Source organism: Pinus tabuliformis, chromosome 4_2 (genome assembly GCF_031772625.1).
Source record: "Pinus tabuliformis cultivar Carrire ecotype Pingquan chromosome 4_2, CPIR1, whole genome shotgun sequence".
In the NCBI taxonomy this organism is placed as follows: Eukaryota; Viridiplantae; Streptophyta; class Pinopsida; order Pinales; family Pinaceae; genus Pinus; species Pinus tabuliformis.
Window position 1 is genome coordinate 507,056,556 of NC_142304.1, and position 20,001 is coordinate 507,076,556.

At 39.8% G+C, this 20,001-nt stretch overlaps 1 protein-coding gene across 3 annotated transcripts in view; it reads left to right on the top strand.

Moving 5' to 3' along the window:
* TRANS11 (translocase 11) overlaps positions 1 to 20,001 on the top strand; it is a 361,659-nt gene that overhangs the window by 163,092 nt on the left and 178,566 nt on the right. For all 3 annotated transcript variants that reach the window (XM_089428953.1, XM_089428952.1, XM_089428954.1), the window contains one exon: positions 7,785 to 7,993. In XM_089428953.1, the coding sequence (XP_089285079.1) occupies positions 7,785 to 7,993 (209 nt within the window). The remainder of the gene's footprint in view (positions 1 to 7,784; positions 7,994 to 20,001) is intronic.

The following is a 20,001-nucleotide window of genomic DNA, read 5'->3' on the forward strand; positions in this document are numbered from 1 at the left end:
ATCTTGACTCCATTAAGCCCAAACAATAAGGCACTGATCCTCGTATCCCTTTGGTGGTCAAAATAACATTTCTTTTTTTCATTTCTTCCAATTCTAGGCCTAACCCCAGAAGGTTTCGTAGGGCATCACACGAAATCATTTGTAGCCATCCAAAACCCTTGAAAATTAGTCCACTACTCCGCTATAGTTTGCTCAAGAGGTCCTCCAAATTTCAAGCAATTCTGACGATGGAATCTCGAGATATAGCAAGCCCTAGCCATAAGACCATTTCTTGCCCTAGGTTGATTTTGGGTTAGTGACCTCATTAGGATCATTGCATCCAAATCTCAAAAAAAAAATTGTCCTTTGATCCTCTTCCCTTCCCTAATTAGGTCAAGCCCCTCCTTGGTTGATCAACTCCATACCCTTGACCTAATTTTGGGTCCACTTGGTCTTGTGTGGTCCCACAACTTTACAACTCCAACTTCGCAAAGATCACAAAAAGACCAAGTCTCCATAAGGGTTTCTAGGCCTAGGAATCATCTTTGCATGATACATTCCCAAACCCTAGCCTCGAGAGTCCTCCTAGTCCTTCATAGAGAGCCTATGACCTTGTGTTCCAAACATGAAAGCCACACAATTGGGTCTCTCTTACAAATAGGCCTTGGGAATCACCATTTATCCTCTGATTGACACATCCATTATTATTGTGATTCCTCTTATATCGAGTCTCCTCCTATCAGTGAAAGTCTGTAAAGAGCAGGGAGCCTTAGCTGAGGTGACAGTGGGCTATTGCTCCATTGTTGCCCTTGACCTAGTAGTTGCCCTATAGGATCCCCTCCTAAGACCCCTGCTAGTTTGAGCGGTAACATGGTCTAGAAGGAGTTAGCTTCTCCCTCCCCTTATCCACACTTTGGGTCAGGTTTGGAACGATTCTCGGAGGTTGATGCAGCTAAAAGAAAGTAAAAAGCATAATTTGACCACTCTTAACAGGAAATGTACCATAAAATGCAAAAGATGGCCAAGACATATAAATTTAGCACGTGGGCAAAAGCCATGCATGAGCTCTACCCCCATCATTATGGCCATTATCCTGGTTCCTAGGGCCCCCTATATTACCCCCTTACATCATTAAGGAACCCATGATTGTCCCAACCCTTGGTGGTCGATGAACTACCCAACCTTAAGGGGGTATTCACTGCTATATCATTCACATCATGCTTTCAACCCTTGGATCCTCAGGCAATTTTAAAAGAAAATCAATAAAAGGCAAAGGGCATATGAAGAAGGGTGGAAAAACAAAGGCCGGGGTAACTCATGTACCACAATTGCTCCCTCCTACATTCATACACCCAAGTCTGGGCTTCCCTTATCTTAGCTACCCTTGTACTATGGTATGTGGCTTGGAGCCTTCCCCTAATGCCCCACTCTGTTCCATCATTATATCACGTGACACCTGCCACTTGGTGGATGTACCATGGACCTGTCACTCCCTTAGAGGTTGAGACCACCCAATAGGGTCCTTGGTTAACTCTCTTCTTGAACTTGAAGATGCTTGTACACTCTAAAGCCCATTATGGAAAGGCATGCCACTATGAAGTGTCCACTTGGTTCCATGGTTTGTAAGCTCATTTACTCAATTACACTGATGATTTGTTGTATTGCAAGGTGAGGAGACACATTGGATCTTATACATGGTTGCAGGTGGGTCTTCATCTTGGGGTTTGGTCTCCATATACAGGGTCCCAACCCTCTAGAGGGTCATATTGGCATTTGTAGGGTGTGCGTTGAGGGCCATGGGCCTCCACTACGGTAGAAAGCATACAGACTCGCCATGGGATCCTTTAGTACCATCCATAGCTTGCTCGTGTTCCACCTATTTGATGATGATGATGCACTTGGAGCACCTTGCCTAGCCAGCTACACACACCACACACTTGGCAGTTGATCTAGGGCCCAGATGGGGTTGTGTCTCACCATGGGAGACAAAGGGAGGGCTTGCATCATTGTTCCAACCCTTACAAATGGAGTACAGGCTTGTTCGATCCACTTGGAGACCCATGAGGATGTTTTTGTGCCCCCAAAGCCACTTGGGAGCACCACAGGTCATTTGCTTGGAGATCAAGGGGCCACCCCCTTTATCACTATATTTGGAGCCCTTCCACTCATTTTGGCACATATTGGACTCCATTTGGCCTTTCAATGGCCCTCCTAGCTACTTATCTATCATTTTGGCCCTCTTGAGAGGCTTATTTTTCATGTTATGGAGCTATCTTGGTGGGCTTGTCACCAAGTAATGTTATTTTGCACATTATTTTATTAGTTGGGGCATCATTAGGCCTAATTAGGCAAATTGAACCCTTAGAGGATGATATATATTGATGAGAGGATCATTTGATTCTCATCATCACTTGGATTTGTATCTTTATCTCTTCTTGAGAATTTCACTATAGCTATTGGAGGACAAATTGGATGAACATTGATGCATTTTGACATTTGGATATCTTTTCTTGGTCTTGGAGCTTCGATTTTGTCTCTCTTTGATGATTGGATATACTCGCTATACTTGTAAGTGCCTTTTCATGGTTTATCTTGCTCTCTTGTATACATGTATAATGTATGGAATTTTCACTCATGAAATTTGAAATTTTGCCCTAATTTTTATGCGAATTAGTCAAATTTTGATTTTTGTGAGGGTATTGCATATGTTACATGTTTTTGTATAGTAAATGAATGTTCATAGGGGTATATTATCTTCATAATCACCTTGATAAGTCATCGAAATGCTGCAACAAGAAGTATAAATTCCTTGGTAACCTAGTAGCTGCCTTTAAGGCCATGTGAAGTTGTTGGAGGACTCCTTGATTGGGTAAAAGAATTCCATAAGTTGAAAAGCACATTGACTCCATTCTAGCCACTGATCAATCCTTGGTGATCACCTAAATGAATATATTTTCACCTCCTCTCCTCTTTTCCAAGCCCTAACCCTAGAGGTCTTCTAGGGCCTAGTGCGAATTGCATTAGGGAGCTCCTTTTCAAGTGCGAGTTGGTCCACTACTATGCTAGGGTTTTCTCTAGGTGCCCTCCAGGTTTCAATGAAATCTCGTGGGTAGATCTCAAGATATCCTATGCCCTAGCCTCAACTCCAATTTCGACCCTAGTTTTCCTTGGTTAGTGGCTTCATTAAGGATCATTGCATCAAAAACTCAAGTTAAATCTAATTTCTTTGATCCTCTTCTCCTCCCTTACTTGGTCAAGACCTTTTGTTTGAAGTTTCACCCTAAGCCCTTGACCTTGTTTGGGTCCACTTGGGCTTCTTTGTGGTCCCACACCCTTTATCACTCTAATTTCACAAGGATCATCTTAGAAACCCTCTTCTCCTAGGAATCTTAGGTCTAGGGCCTCACTTATCAAGGATTATTCCTCATCCCCAGTTCTAGGTTTCCCTTTAGGCCTTTCTTGGAGAGCTGTATACCTTGCTTCTTTAGCAAGTAAGCTCTATCATTTGAGTCTCTCCTATGAATGGGCTCTTGAAATCACTATCTTTTCGTCATTGATATATCATTCTTAGTGATTTCCCATATAATGGGACTCCTCCCATTAGTGAAAGTCCATAAAGAGCAGGGGACATTGATTGAGGTGACAGTGGGTCTTTGTCCCATTGTTGCCACCTAGTCTAGTAGTTGCCCCTTTGGAACCCCTCCTAGGACCCTTGTTAGATTGAGCGGTAACAACTCTCTTTCCTCTTATCTTCCCCTAGGGTTTCTTCATGAACCTTAGCATATATAGCTCTTAGAGATTCCTCATGGACCCTAATGTTTCCAAGACACGTACAAAAAAGAGTACGATGATGATAATGAATGAAAGAGCTCTCTCCTCCCTTATATATACAAGAAGTAGGTGAGGGAGGTGTTACTGCTCAAACTAGCAAGGGTCCTAGGAGGGGATCCTGCAGAGAAACTACTAGGTCAAGTGGTAACAATGGAGCAATAGACCATTGTCACCTTAGCTAAAGCTCTCTACTGTTTACAAACTTTCACCAATGGGAGGAGTCCCGATATGTGAAGAATCACTAGGAAAGATATATCAATAATGTAAGGTGATTCCAAAGCCTATTCACAAGAGAGGCTCAGATGACAGACTTACTTGCTTTAGAAGCAAGATGTGTGGCTCTCTAAGAAGGGTTATAAGGAGTTCTAGACCTAGGGTTGAGGGGTATTTCTTGATAAGAAGTGCCCTAGACCAAAGAATCCTAGAAGAATAGGGTTTCTAAGCAATCCTTGTGAAGTTGGAGTGACAAAGTTGCGGGACCACAAAGAAGCCCTAATGGACCCAAACAAGGTCAAGGTTTCAGAGTGAAGCTTCAAACAATGGGTCTTGACCAAGTGAGGAAGAATAAGAGGATCAAGAGATGGGATTTGAATTTAATGTTCAATGCAATGATTCTTAATGAAGCTACTAACCCAAAACAAACTAGGGAAATGGTTTTCAAGCTAGGGCTTGGGATATCTCGAAATTCCATCGTCGGAATAGCCTCAAATTTGGAGGACCTCTAAAGGACTCACCAATGCAGGATCAATTTTCATCAATTTTTGATGGCTACAATAGAATTCGTGTGATGCCCTAGATTTCCTTCTAGGTTAGGGCTTAGAAAAGAGGAAAAGGAGGTGAAAAAGATACTCCAAGACAAAAGATATGTTTTCCAAACATCAAAATGCATTTAGAAATCCAATTCATCTGTCAAAGAGGCTAGCCAAAATTCTCAAGAAGAGAGTCTAATCCAAAAATGTGATGAGAGAAATGAATGAGCCTCTCTTCTATTTATACAATCCATAAGGGGGTTTGAATAGCCTATTACCCTAATAATGCCCCTTAATAATAAATAATGTACAATAATGACATGACTTGGTGACAAGTCCATCAAGATAGCTCCATAATACAAAGATAAGCCTCTCAAGAGGGAAAAATAATAGATACAATGAGTCATTGGGCCCTTGAAGAGGCCTAGTGGAGTCCAAAGTGTGCCAAGGTGAGACAATAGGCTCCAAACATAGCGATCAAGGGGTGGCCCCTTGACATCTAAGCAAATCAAATGTGGTGTTCCCAAGTGGGTGTGGGGGCACAATGACATCCTCATGGGTCTCGAAGTGGATCGATGCCTGAATACCATCTGTAAGGGCTAGTATGATGACATAAGCCCTCCTATCTCTCATGGTGAGACACATCCTCATCTGAGTCCTGGAACATCTGCCAAGTGTGTGGAACAAGTGTGAAGCCGGTTGGGCATGGTGGTCCAGGTGCACCATCCTCATCCAAAAAGGTGGAATACAAGCAATTAATGAATGGTGCTGAGGGATCTATAAGTAGAAATCTGCTCTCTGTTACGGTGGAGGCCCATGATTCTCAACGCTCACCCTACAAGAGCCAATATGACCCTTTGGAGGGTTTGGACCCTGTATAGGGAGACTAAACATCAAATGGAGACCCACTTGCAATATTGTATAAGATCCAATGCGTTCCCTTTCTTTCCAGTACAACAAGTCATTAAAGTAATCGAGTAAAAGAGCTTACAAATCATGGAATCAAGTGGACACTTCATAATGGCATGCCCTTCCATAGTGGGCTTGAGCATGTACAGGTGTCTCCAAGCTCAATAGGCGGTTAACCAAGGACCCTATTAAGTGGTTTTCTACCTCTCAAGGGGGTGACATGTCCATGGTACATCCATCAAGCGGTAGGTGGCACGTCATATAATGGTGGAACGGAATATGGTATCAGGGAAAGGCTCCAAGCCACATGCCACGATACAAGGGTAGCCATAATAAGGGAAGCCCACACTTGCGTGTATGGATGTAGGAGGGAGCAATCGTGGTACATGAGTTACCCTCGTGGTACATGAGCTACCCTGGCCTTTCTTTTTCCACCTTTCTTCATATTCCTTTTGCCTTTTATTGATTTTCTTTTATAATTGCTTGGGGCTCCAAGGGATGAGAACATGATGTGTAGGATAGCAGTGAATACTCCCCTTAAGGTGGGGCAGTTCATCGCCCACCAGGGGTTGGGACAATCATGGGTTCCTTAATGATGTAAGGGGCCAATATGAGGGGCCCTAGGAACTAGGGTGATGGCCATAATGATAGGGGTAGAGCTCATGTTAGCTTTTGCCCACGCGTTAAATTTGTATGTCTCGACCATATTTTGCATTTTATGGTACATTTCCTGTTGAGAGTGGCCAAATTATGCTTTTTCTTTTCTTTTTAGCTACATCAACCTTCAGGGCATCGTTCAAGACCCGACCCAAAGTGTGGACAAGGGGAGGGGGAACCTAACTCCTTGTGGACCTAGTGGACAAATGTGGACTCGGATGGGAAAAGTGATGAATGGGATTATAATGAGCGGAGGGGAGTGATGTAGATGGAATTGGGAAGCGGGAGCACACAACCAAAATTAGGGTTTCCCATGTAGTGCCACCCCTAAAGCCAATAACCAGTGAAGGAGATCCTACGGACTAGGATACAAAGTTAACCATCAAATTGGACAAAGGAGACATGAGTATAGACCTGGCCCACTCTTTCCACCGAATCCCCCCACCAATCCATGCCCAAAAGTGTCCATGATAAGTAAACAAAAATACCCAAATACACAATGAAAAGCTATACTTTCGGGGTTGGAAGACCCACCTTCAAACATACGATCATAATAGATGGGTGAGGGACCACATGGTTGGCTCAGATGGCGGAGATAGTGGCACATCGAGCTATATGGGCGCTGCAAGGGGTTGTTGGTTGTCGGTTGAGGACCATTGAGGAGAAAATTTTCTCCTATGGATATAACCCACAAAGTGGTGGGTAATAGGAGCCAAACATAAAGTAAGGACATGTGTCCATACAAGTAACCAATGAGACAACCTCACATGGAGTGCTCTAGAATACAAGGATGTACGTGTGTCAAACTAGCGTTTATCCAACCCCCAAGGTGAAACACACGCCATGCATAATCCTCCTTGGTCTCAATGCCTCTTCTCTAAGATGGCTCCTTGGTCTCAACGCCTCTTCTCTAAGATGGCTCTCCAACATGATGTTAGTCCAATGCTTCCTCTTCCACAATGATCCACTATCCAAGTGTCCTCATTCAAGGTGTTACTCCTCTAATTGTGTGCCACATGTTCTTTATGTGCCCAATATTGTTCTCATGTATGTCTCAATGTGTGCCACATGTTCTTTATGTGCTCAATGTTGTTATCATGTGTGTCTCAATGTGGTCACAAAGATCCAATGCTCCTCTTTAACATATGTGTCTAGTTCCATCACCAACCTCCTTGAAGTATGTGCCTCAACCTAAGCATCCTCAAGTGAAGGGTCCAATTTCCAAGCTATATATGACTTGTTCCGAAGCTCCAAGGGTTAAGTGCTTTCCTACAAGTACCCAACACTCCTCCTAGATAGGTACCTCCCCTAAACGAGCAACTAAGTCTCCATTGTTTGCACCCAATGGGTTAGGCAACGCACTAATCAGGGTAACAACTTCTTGGGTAAGAGTGCCATGCTAGCACTCTAACCACGGTCAACTATCGACTTACAGTAAGCCATCATTATCTCCATGAAGCATCACCAAGGGGTTAGGAGACATAACAGTCTCCTAGCAAGATAAAAATATTCTTGGAGTAACCCCAAAAGCTAACAATTATAAAATGACATTCATTTTTTCATATTTTGTATAATACTAGGGTCTTTAAAAGTGTGTTTTGTTGGTGAAGGTATTGTCAAATGACTTGATCTTTCCATGTTTTTTCACTTTGAATGTAGGTCTTGCGGTATTTGGAGTCTCCATGGCAGGAGCTTGTATTGGATTTCTCATACACAATAGATATAAGGCATCTATCTTCATGGGAGACACTGGATCTTTAGCATTGGGTGGAGCTTTGGCTGCAATGGCTGCTTTCTCTGGAATGTTCTTTCCACTCTTCATTGCATCTGGTATCTTTGTTGTTGAGACTATATCTGTAATGATGCAGGTATATATTAACATAAAACTATTGTTCCTTTTATAGTTAGTTTCCTTTTTGTCAATTATTTATGACATGTATCTTCTATTTTTTCCTATAATTATTTTTGCAAGGTTTAATAAGTATTTTATTTTCTTTTAACTTCTTATTGGGAATTGTTATGGAGCAACTTCCTTATCACCATGCAACTATGACTCCATATACATGTTTCTTTATATATAAGTGGAGTGGCTATATTCTAGAACTTAGTATGTAATGCATTCTACTTGGATTGTAGTGGTAATTGGTAATATATCTATCCTATAGATACCTTGGGCGAAGGGATGAAACATGCCCATCATCAAGCATCCCTTATGACCAAGGTCATGAGTGGTCAATGCTACTTGATGTTCATTGCCTTGAACCATGGTACAAGAGGCACAAATGGTTGTGGTAGCTAAATTGTGGTTCTCTCCCAAACATGGCTATCATCTATTTATGTTACTAGAAACAAGAAAGAGAGATGACAATGGAATGAGAAATGAATGTTGGAGGATTTTGGACTATAAGAAATGATTCTCTTCCCTCGACATCATGCTTTTAAGAAATGATTTAAAGAAACCATTCAAGATGCAAAAGTAAACCACCTTAAACATTGCATTAAAGTTGTAAATCAAATTACTTTCAACATTCTTCCTGCCATCCTAGCCAATTTAATTAAAACTTGGAACCTGTTTCACTTTCAGGGTAACTACCTTCAGAGACATACTGATTTGGGTGTGATGCCACTACTTTGATGAGATCTCTTGCTCATCCTCTCAAATTCAGACTTTCTCTTCCATTGCATTCCATTAGATACATACCTGAGCTCTTTCAAATTGATTCTACCATGGTATATCAAATCCTATGCCCTCCATTTCAGATCATATGTGCTCTCACAGGTGGTACTTCATGCTTTATGTTTATTTCAGTCTATGTGCTATGGTTTCTTGTACGGGTTTCTTATCTAGGAGTGGTGTGATGGTTTCTAACTTTGTCGTGAAAGTAATAAAATTTGGGTATTGATCTAATAACACTTTTTAACTGTAATAATTTTATTATGTCTTGTGGACCATGGGGGAAACATAATTCTCCTTAGATGAACGTATCTTGACTTGGATTAGTTCATGCTACTGGCGATTTAGTTCAGTCGTGTGCCACATATCCTAACCGTACTTAACATTTTCTGTCATACCCCTTTCATTACCATCTCATTCATATTTATCTATATATCCTTGCTTATGTTTGACTTATCAAATATCAAGGTCCAATGAAGAATTTAAAGAAAAAAGTCAAGAAAAACCTAAGAAAAATAAATCCAAAAAAGGAAGTAAAGAGCATAAAAGGAAAAGTGAAAAAATAATGAAGTTAAAGCTGTACCACATCATAAAAAAGGCTCACCCCCTAAAGTCATATGTGAAAAAAACCATATCTAAAAAATGGGACTAAGTAAATCAAAGAAAAAATGTGAAAGAGGTAATAAATAAAGTGTTGAAGTGGTAACTAAGCAAAGGATCTCTCTCAAGAGGTCTGCATGAACAAATTGAAGATTCCTAGCTTTTAAAAGCGGACTAGTGTATAGACCTTATACATCATTTATATGACTTGGGTCAATACGTAAGGTTCCCCTTTTCCCTTGCATAAGATATTCACCATTTGTTACCTATTTCTAACCAAGTGACTTAGGAAATACTTTATGTTTTCACAATTGATACATGTAATGAAGGTAAGTTTGTACCACCGTGGCAAACTTAAGGAAATGTATAAAATTAACCTATGTTATGAAGTCGTTAGAAGGAATTATGATATTATCTATGTGAGGTATCTAATGACTTGTTTTGAAGCTCGACTTCTCTTTGTAAGTGGGGCAGCCTACATTGGGCTTTGCGCACTATTACCGCTCAATCTAGCAGGGGCCTTAGGAGGAGTACCCTAACGGACAACTACTAGGCCAACTGGCAACAACGGGGACAAGGACCCATTGTCACCTCAGTCAATGTCCCTTGCTCTTTACAGACTTTCACCGATGGGAGGAGTCCCGATATGGAGGAAATCACTTGAATGATAGGATCAATGGCAAGGTATAACATGATTTTTAAGGCCCATTCAAAGGAGAGGCCCAATTAATGGTTCAAATGCTTAAAGAAAAGCTGAAAGACTCCCCAAGAAAGACCTATGAAGAATGACCTCGGGCTTAGGAATATTCAATAATGATGAATGCCTAAGATCAAAACTTCCAAAATCCCTCACTTGTGATTGACATGTTTATACTAGGGTTCAAAGTGAGGCAAGGATTTAATCCCAAAGATTTGATTAAAGTGTGAGCTTTGGGAGAAGCTAGGGTGACTTTCCACGAAAAACCCCTTGAGAGAAATACTATAAGAGACCAAGGTTTGAGAGATATACTATGGTAAAGGTTCATCCAGTGATCACCTATAGTTAAGAGAAAAGGTTTTGAATGATGAACTACAAAGTGAAAACTTTAAAGAATTCCCCAAGTTAAAGCAACTTCAAGGGTTCCCTCTTTGTGTGATATCTAGGGGCATCAATTTATTTGAAATTCCACTGTTGGAATTCGTTCAAAAGTGGAAGATGCCTAGAGGATACATAAATGAAGAGACTTTGTCTAGACGAAATCCTAAAATTCCTCTCCCTAAAATTTCACACCAAGCCCTAGAAAATCTCCTTATCCTTAGAGGATGAAGAAAAGAGAAGAAAATAGGTCAAAGAATGATATTTCATTAAGTTATGTGATCACCAAGGATCTAGCATTAATGCCTGGCTATTGGGAAGATTGGAGTCAAAATGATTAAGATAATTAACCATGGATCTATTACAATATGTTTGATCTTCTCACAAAAGTAGTTATATCCATCAACGTCGAAAAAAAAATATTTACATTAATGATGGAATCTAGAAGGAGCGATTTTCTTTTTCTTCTTTTCAAGGAGAAGAGAGATTCGGTTTGAGAACCGACTTACCACTACGACAATTAATAAGCTATATATATATTTCATGTCAACTGCCCACCACTGGATGCCTTCGTGTGAAAGGAAGGAAACCTTAGGAGCTTTATTTAAAAACGGGGACTCCGAGAAGAGAAGGGGAGTGAGGGGACACAAAGATCTTGAGCTTGTTACCTGTTGAAATTACCCATTCTCAGAGGGAAGATCTTGTGGACTGAAGGAGACAAGATTCGTGCACCGATGCTTATTGGAGTTGACAAACCACGATGTTTGTTGTCATCGTGCATGCTTCTAGTTGACAAACCATCGGTGGGTAAATTACAGGTGCTTATTAGGACTGATAAACCACACTACCTTGTGCTTGTCCTGGTTGATAAACCATCTGCAAATTGTTTGTCCCTTCTATCCATTTGTAACTTGGCTCAAGAAAGTCGGATACTCAATGCTGAACCTGGCACGGGAGTGGCAAGTTGCAGAGCAAACTCGTGACTACCTATGGTTGGCAGGTGAAGTGTTCCTCTTCTCCAATCATCAATAGAAACTCAGTTTATAAGATAAGTATTCTATTCCTGCATGTGAATTTTCAAGCATTTAAATTTCATAAACATGTGAAGAATCTGGGCATAAATTGGATGAGTCGCACTTGTGTGTTTTGTACTATGTCCGTTAAATGCATAAATGCTAGCGCTGGTTATGTGTTTAATAACATATACTTGCAAGACTAAAAACTTCATGTTTGTGCCAACTGTGGTAAGAATTAAGGACCTTTCCACCTGGGATTGTTCCTACATATCCTTATGTTTTTGTATCCTTGTTTACTTTCTGGTTGTTATGAATCTTTTGATTTTATTGTTCACTTGTGTTTGCATTTGATGTTACTACCTAGTTTGGTTATTCGACTCCTCGATTTAAGTATTTGATAGTTTCTTCTTCTTTTTTTTAAACTGTGGTTCACGATCACTGAGTGGTCGCTACATCCACGGGAAATATCGGGGCAGATCCACCCGAAGGGATCTGCCCGTCGGCCAATCTTAACAGGCCTAACCCCAAGGGCGTCGAGGAGATTTGACCCCATGACCTCCCAATTGGGAAAGTACTTAGCAACGGGAACTCGACCAATTGAGCTATCCCTTGGGGCTTTTGATAGTTTCTTCTTATTATCCAATTACGATGCAATAAGTACATTTTCAACCTTGGCACTTGATCCAAGCTTATACAGATTGCTCTCTGTGCAATTTTGAGCAATTCCTTGATTTTACACCTGTTACCCACCACTAGTGGGTGACCCCTATAGGAGAAATTTTCTCCTAGATATGTCTTCAGTCAACAGCTAGCAGCCCCTTGCAGCCACCAGATAGCTCGATGTGCCACCATTCTCTGCCACCTAAGCCAGCCATTGTGTGCCCTCGCCCATTTGTTATGATTGTATTCTTGACGGTGGGCCTTCCAACCCCGAAGGTATGGATTTTCATTATGTAATTGGGTGTTTATGCTTTCTTTTCTTGGACACATTTGGACATGGATTAGTGGGGGGATCGATAGAAAGAATAGGCTTGGATTGTACTTTTGTTCCCTTGTCCTAACTTGGTGGTTAATCTTGTATCCTAGTACAGTGGGATCTCTTCTGTTGGCTACTAGCTTTAGGAGTGGCACTACATGGGAAACCCTGATTTTGATTGTGTGGTCCCGCTTGCCGATACCATATGTCTGACTCCTCTCCACTCATTATAACCCTTTTCACACTTTTCCCATTTGGGTCCACATTTGTCCATTGGGTCCACAAGGTGTTAGCCTCCCCTTCCCCTTCTCCACACTTTGGGTCGGGCCTAGAACGATGCCCTGGAGGTTGATTCAGCTAGAAAGAAAGTAAAAGCATAATTTGCCCACTTACAATAGGAAATGCGCTGCAAAATGCAAAAGATGGCTGAGACATAAAAATTTAGCGCATGGGCAAAAGCCAAACATGAGCTCTACACCCTATCATTATGGCCATCACCATGGTTCCTAGGGCCCCTATGAGTGACCCCTGCATCATTAAGGAACCCATGATTGTTTCAACCCCTGGTGGGTGATGAATTGCACAGACTTAAGGGGGTAATCATTGCTACATCATTCACATCATGTTCTCATCCCCTAGAGCCCTTAGCAGTAAAAGAAAGACAAATCAATAAAAGGAAAAAGGCATATGAAGAAGGGTGGAAAAACAAAGGTTGGGCTAACTCATGTACCACGATTGCTACCTCCTACATCTATGCACCCAATGTATGGGCTTCCCTCATTATGGTTGCCCTTGTACCATGGCATGTGGCTTGGAGCCTGTTAGAAAATCAGAAAGGTAGAAAGATTCTCTTATGTTGATAATTACTTGTGATATTCCTATAGTCTTATTAACTTTCTTTATGTGCTTCTGTTATCTTCTTTTAGTGAAGCAATCATCAAATCAAAGCATGAAGATCAATGACACCAGATATAGACACTTAGCCAGGGATAAAACCCCTATATAGGGGAAAACCCAGTCAAGCTCTTCCACTAATAGATTTAAATCATTATGAGATAATCCAAGATTGTTTAGACCTAGACAAGGACCTCGTCGAATCACCAAGTCAACCCTTCAACAAGTCTTTCCTTGGTTCTTCATCAACCAACTTCAACTTGCAACTTCGATCTCCTGCAATTATACGCGAATTCTTGTAATCGCGAATTCCTGCAATCATACACGATTTCTTGCAATCATACGTGAATTCCTCTAATCGCGAATTCCTGCAATTGTACTCAAATTCTTGTAATCATGAATTCTTGCAATTGTACTCGAATTCCTTTAATTATGAATTCTTGCAATTGCACCAGAATTCCTATAATCGCAAATTCCTTCTTGAGATCGAACTTGAGAGGTTGTGCTTCCAAATGAGTCAAGCTCCCTCTATTTATACTGCTTCCATAAGGTCGAATTGCCTCCAATAGGGCCGAATTCTCCAGGACAGGGCTAACTTGGTGAGGAGGGACATAATGACTACTTTTTTACTCAAAAATAAATTTCTTTACATGATACAAAAGCCCAAGAAGGGTCTAATAAATGTGACAATGACTCTTTTGACACTTGACAAAACCTAGAAGCTTTCAATGGAGGCTATGACCTAGAAAATAAATGAAAGAGCATGAAACCCATGCTTCAATAATATCTTCCTTTTACAATAATTTTTTCTTTTGACAAATACAATTATGAAGACCGACACTAGTTACATTCTTCAACACTCCCTCTTAACTAGGGAGGTATTCATAATTACATATATACATAGGTACATGGAAGATCTCAAAATGATGTGCTCTATGAAGAGTCACAACACACGCAGTGCTACAGGTTAGATACCTTATCAGGGTATCTAATCGGGTGGTACTAAGGTGTGTTCCAAGCTTAAGCCTACCATCAAGCTTCTACTCTAACACCAACCTAGGGATCTAGGTGCGTATTTAAGGTGAGAGCTCTAAGACTAATGTTGCCCTCCCTACTTCGTGCTCTAGACATCATCACAGGCCGACCAAATGTCCTCCCAAGCATCTTGTCGCCCCAAGATGCTTCATCTCTCCTTATCAACTAAACCAAATATATCCATCAATCCAAGCATGCTTTAAACATTCAACCTTCTTATGGAGAGATCTGCACAAACACAACCCCAATTAGTAATAAACTTTCACTATACATATTTAACACAAACCTTCGGGGTTCTTAATCATTCTGATGCTGCTTAGATCATCATCATATCAAACACATCTACTCGGAAGCTTTACTTCAACTTTTCAACAACACCAAACTCAGCCTTAGCACTTTCTTCCAAAAACATCCAAGTTTTGTTCACAACTTTATCAATCATGAATAACCATTAGTATTGCTTCAACTATTCTTCGATTTCAAACATCCTCATGGCCTTTTCATCAGGTCGTTCACTTCTCTTCAAGCTCCCTCTCAACTAGGGAGACATACACTTTCCTTTATCCAAGTAATTAGAGGACAAGTTCATCAACTATCTTATTCTTCTAGTCACACAGGCTCTTCCTTTTTGCATCAACAATTCATCAGAGAATTTAGACCTTCCAAAACTTCATCATTCCTTCACATGGTAACATGGTCATGTCATTGAAGTTCTCACAACTCCCTCTTACCATCATGCTTCACATTGTCATCAAATTATCATCAAATATGAGGTAAGCATCTTCATCATCTTGAAGACTATGTACCTGTAAACCTTTAACAAGTACAACCAAACACAAATATATATGTACAAAAGCATGAAGCATGTCATTATAATAGGAGCATAATAAATCAGATTTTAGACATTCAAGACCTAAACCTAGTTAGGTTTTATCAATCAAGAAATTCATCCATTAGACTTCTTGTAGCAACATTTACTAGGGTTTTGTCATAAACCCTAGATTTCATCATTAAAACATAATCATATCAATATTTGAAAACATTATACTTCTAGGGTTTCATTATCATGCCCTAGAATATCAATCTCTACTAGGGTTTTGTTACAAACCCTAGATTTCAAAAACTAAATCATGAATATCAACAATCAAGTTAGCATACCAACATTTCATCTCTAGGGTTCCATTATTATTTCCTAGAGACTTATATCATTCTCATACTAGGGTTTTATCGTAAACCCTAGATACAAACATCAAACTCCAAAATTAGATATACAACAATTTTGACCAGGCTAGGGTTTCAATTATACAGAAGCATATATACCCAAAGATCCATTTCTAGGATTTTATATTGACTATTACAAGGGTTTAGACATAATCCCTAATATACCAAACCCTAAGAAAAACTAGGGTTTCTAAACATCAACAACAAACTTTAAATGACTAGGGTTTTACCATAACATTCCTAAACATTAAGATAGTAGGATTTCAACAAGAGATCTAAAATTTATCCATAAGAAGATTAGGGTTTCATCATTAGTATACCGCATCAAAAGGATAGGGTTTTATAATAAACCCTAAAGGTTAGGGTTTCACCAAAATGAGCAAACAACAAGAGATAAGAGTGATAAGGGTAGATTCAATCTAAAGATTAATCACCCAAACAAGAATCCTTATGATTCAAAACCCTAGACATGAGAGAGTTAGTAATATGAAGCAAATTTCAAAATGAAGAATATTCATACCTTCTTCTGCAACAAGTTAAATCAATTAAGCAAAGTCTTTTGGTAGAAATCACATAAGAGAAATTTTGGTCGACGCGTTTCGAACCAACAAATGTGGTTCATCATCTGGTCCTGATGATGAACCACATTTGTTGGTTCAAAATGCGTCGACCAAAATTTCTCTTATGTGATTTCTACCGAAAGACTTTGCTTAATTCATTATGGATCATAGAAGCTTGAATACAGAAGTTAAATCAAATCAAACACACCTTGAATTGTTCTTTAACAAACCTTGTAGAGTTTCTTCGGCAACATGCTTACTTTTATGATACAAGTCTTTCTTTGAAGGTTCCTCCATAATCCTTATGCATTCCTGCAAACTTTCCTTCTAAGGAAAATACAAAGAAAGGATTATGAGTATGTAATATAAATAGATCTAGGTGTGTGGAGGAAATCAAACATGAAAGAGGAAACAAAGAATAATATACTTATCTTTTGGTAAAATGGTGAAGGCTCCCTCTTAATCCAATTCTTTTTTAGGGATGCCTATAACTTATCAAAAACAATTCAGGAATTTCTAATAAGACATATTAGATCAAAACATAAAAGACAAACTTCATAAAAACTTAAAACAATAATCTAGAAGGATGTGCAAGGAAAGACATAATAGTACAAGACTTTGACTTCAGATTCTCCAGTCTTGTTCTTTTTTGGTGGAGCTTCATCAACAGCATTTGCATGTTCTCTTTCTCTCCTTTTATTCCTTGGATTTTCGGGACATTGACTCTTGTAATGTCCCATCTTATAGATCATCTTTCTTCTTTGGTCCTTTGAATTTATTGTATCCTCCCTTCTTTTTGTGATTAGCAGAGTATGCATTGGAGGTGTTGTTCTCATCTTCCTTATTATTTGCTAATGAGATGCGAGCTTCTTCTTGGCTGCAAGAATTTCACGTTTGTTGAAAGGATGGTGTGTCCTTCCAAGTACTAATACATGATGCAAAAGAGCTCCATGATTTTGGTAGACCTAATAGTGCAACAATGACAAGTTCCTTTTCTGGTATAGCTTCATCAATGGCTTGTAGTTCATCTCTTATTCGGGAGATCCTCATAAAATATGAAGAAACAATATCATCTTTTGTCATCTTCATTGTTCTTAGTTCATTCTTGAGACTAGCTATTTGTCTAATGTTCTTGATGGTGAATAGTTTGGAGAGAGTTTCATACGTCTCTTAAGAAGTATCTATGTTAGATATGTAGGGGATTATATTGTCTTTTACTCCATCTACTATTAGATTCATGGCCAAGATGTCTGCTTCCCTGTACTTTTCCTTTCTTGCATCATTTGTTGGTTTTGCAACTTTTCCTAGAACAAAATCCAATACTTTGTGCTTAGCAAGGATGAGATCTATCTTCTTCTTCCATGCCCTATAGTTGGAGGCTCCTTCTAGCTTATTTTCAGTCTTAATTGTCATGTCTTCTTTTCTTGATATAGATACTAGGCCTTCCTCTTCTTATATGATCCTTTTTCTTTGACTGTTTCAATAGATCTTCAAACTGCCTTTTTCTTTCCTTCTTTACCTTAGCTCTGATACCATGTTAGGAAATAAAAAAGGTGGAAATATTCTCTTATGTTGATAATTACTTGTAATATTCTTGTTGTCATATTAACTTTTTTTATGTTCTTTTATATTATTTTCATCAAGCAATCATCAAATAAAAAATGAAGATCAATGACACCAGATATAGGCACTCAACTAGGACTAAAACCCCTATATAGGGTGTTGATTTTCGGCAACATCGGATGTGCTCTAGCTCCAAAATTTTGTGGAGGGGCTAGAACACATGAGATCTCCAAGACCCAGAAATCGTTTGGTGAAATTCCACTTGGATTGTATTTTATTAAAATAATTAATATTTTTAATGGGTTCCTAAGTCTAAACTTAGGAAAATAAAAATATTAATGGGTATTAATGAAAATATGGGTGAGAAGCTTCTAAGAGATGAGGATCAAGTCTAATTTAATCTTAGCCATTGATTAGAGATTAGATCACGACTGTTGATATCTCAACAGGAAAAGTATAAAGGAAGACTTGAGAGTCATTTGGAGACACATCGGGCAAATACTCAGTAACTTGAGGGAAATCGATTCTCAAGGAGTAAGAGTTCGATTTCAGAGGGAGAGTTGCAAGGTGAAGGAAGAGGAGGGTATCAACATCAGTCAGAGACTGAGGAGGTGACACAGTGCTTCAGAGAGACAACGCAGAGGGAGAGCTCTAAGAGACAATGCAGCTAGGGATGCAGTTCTCACGCAGTCCTCACGTAGATGACGCAATGAAGGCTGGAGGGTCTCTGGGGTGTAAGAATTTCTCCAAAGGGAGGAGGAAAATTAGCTCAGGTGTTTTCTTGAAGGTTTCTCTATGTGCTGGAAAATCATTCCTTGTAAAGAGATTGTTGCCGAAGAATAATAAATAAACCCTCATCTACTGCACCGGTTTTCCCGCATTGGGTTTTTCTGGGGACAATTGTCCAAAAGTAACTGTGTTGATGTGATTGATTCTTGTGCCAGTATTTCTCTGTTCTTTTCTCTATGTTATTATGTGACAACTGCATTAGAATTTACTGTGATGTTTACTGAAGGGTTTTGTAAATAACTTATTGTGGAAAATAGTAGGAGAAATAAATCAGTTACTGCAGTAGAATTTCGTGTTTGATATTTTCACATGGTATCAGAGCTGAGATCGGGCAATACGATTAAAGAATCTGCAATGAGTCGGGAGCATGATGCTGGAGCAACAACTCAAAAGGACTCACGCAATTCTCCCAGGAAAGAGGAAAGCATGAAGAATATGGATCACGACTATTCTATGTTAGCTTCCAGACTCGAAGAAGAAGTTGCTTGCTTTGCAAGTTCTGCTTCCTCTGAGGTTTGGTATATTGATAGTGGAGCTTCTACGCACATGACAGGAATAAGATAATGTTTTTCAAGCTATCAAGAAGAACATATGAACTTCCAAATCACCATGGGAAATAAGTCAAAATGTACCCTCGTAGGAAGAGGTACTATAGTTTTTCAAACAGAAGCAAGGGATCGGCTTCGAGCTACCAATGTGCTACATGTGCCTGGATTGGGGATGAACTTACTCTTTGTATCTCAGTTACAAAACAAGGGCTATGATGTTTTCTTCATTGGGAAGAAAGTATATGTCAAACATCCGAGTTGGAAGAAGAAGGCCCAAATTGGAGTTAGAAGTAACAAATTGTATAAGTTACAGTTAGAATCTCCAATGGCACTGATAGGTAGCAGTGGGGAAAAATATTTGAATGAACTATGGCATAGGAGGATGGGGCACTTACACCATGGGGCTCTAAGAATTCTCAAAAGAACCGTCACAGGAGTTCCAGAGTTAAGTACCAAATGAGACGATGTATGCAGAGGGTGCGCCCTAGGCAAGTACGCCAAAGCAGCTTATTCCATAAGTAACAGTAGGGCTAAGAGTGTTTTGGGATTGATACACTCAGATATCTGCGGACCCATGTCCACAAAAGCTCTTAGTGGTGCCGAATACTTTGTCACTTTCATTGACCATTTGAGGAAGACTTGGATCTACTTCCTAAAAACTAAGGATGAGGTTTTTGATCGATTCAAAGAATTTAAGGCTTTGGTTGAGAATCTGATAGGAAAAAGGATAAAAGTGTTGCGCTCAGACAATGGTGGAGAGTACATTGATAAGGACTTCACTAATTTCTGCGCAAGGGAAGGCATCAGAAGAGAATGGACAACTCCATATAATCCAGAGCAAAATGGAGTAGTAGAGAGGAAGAAAAAAATAAACCTGTGGTGCTCCCAATGGGTGTGGGGGCACACAAGTAACCTACTGGGTCTC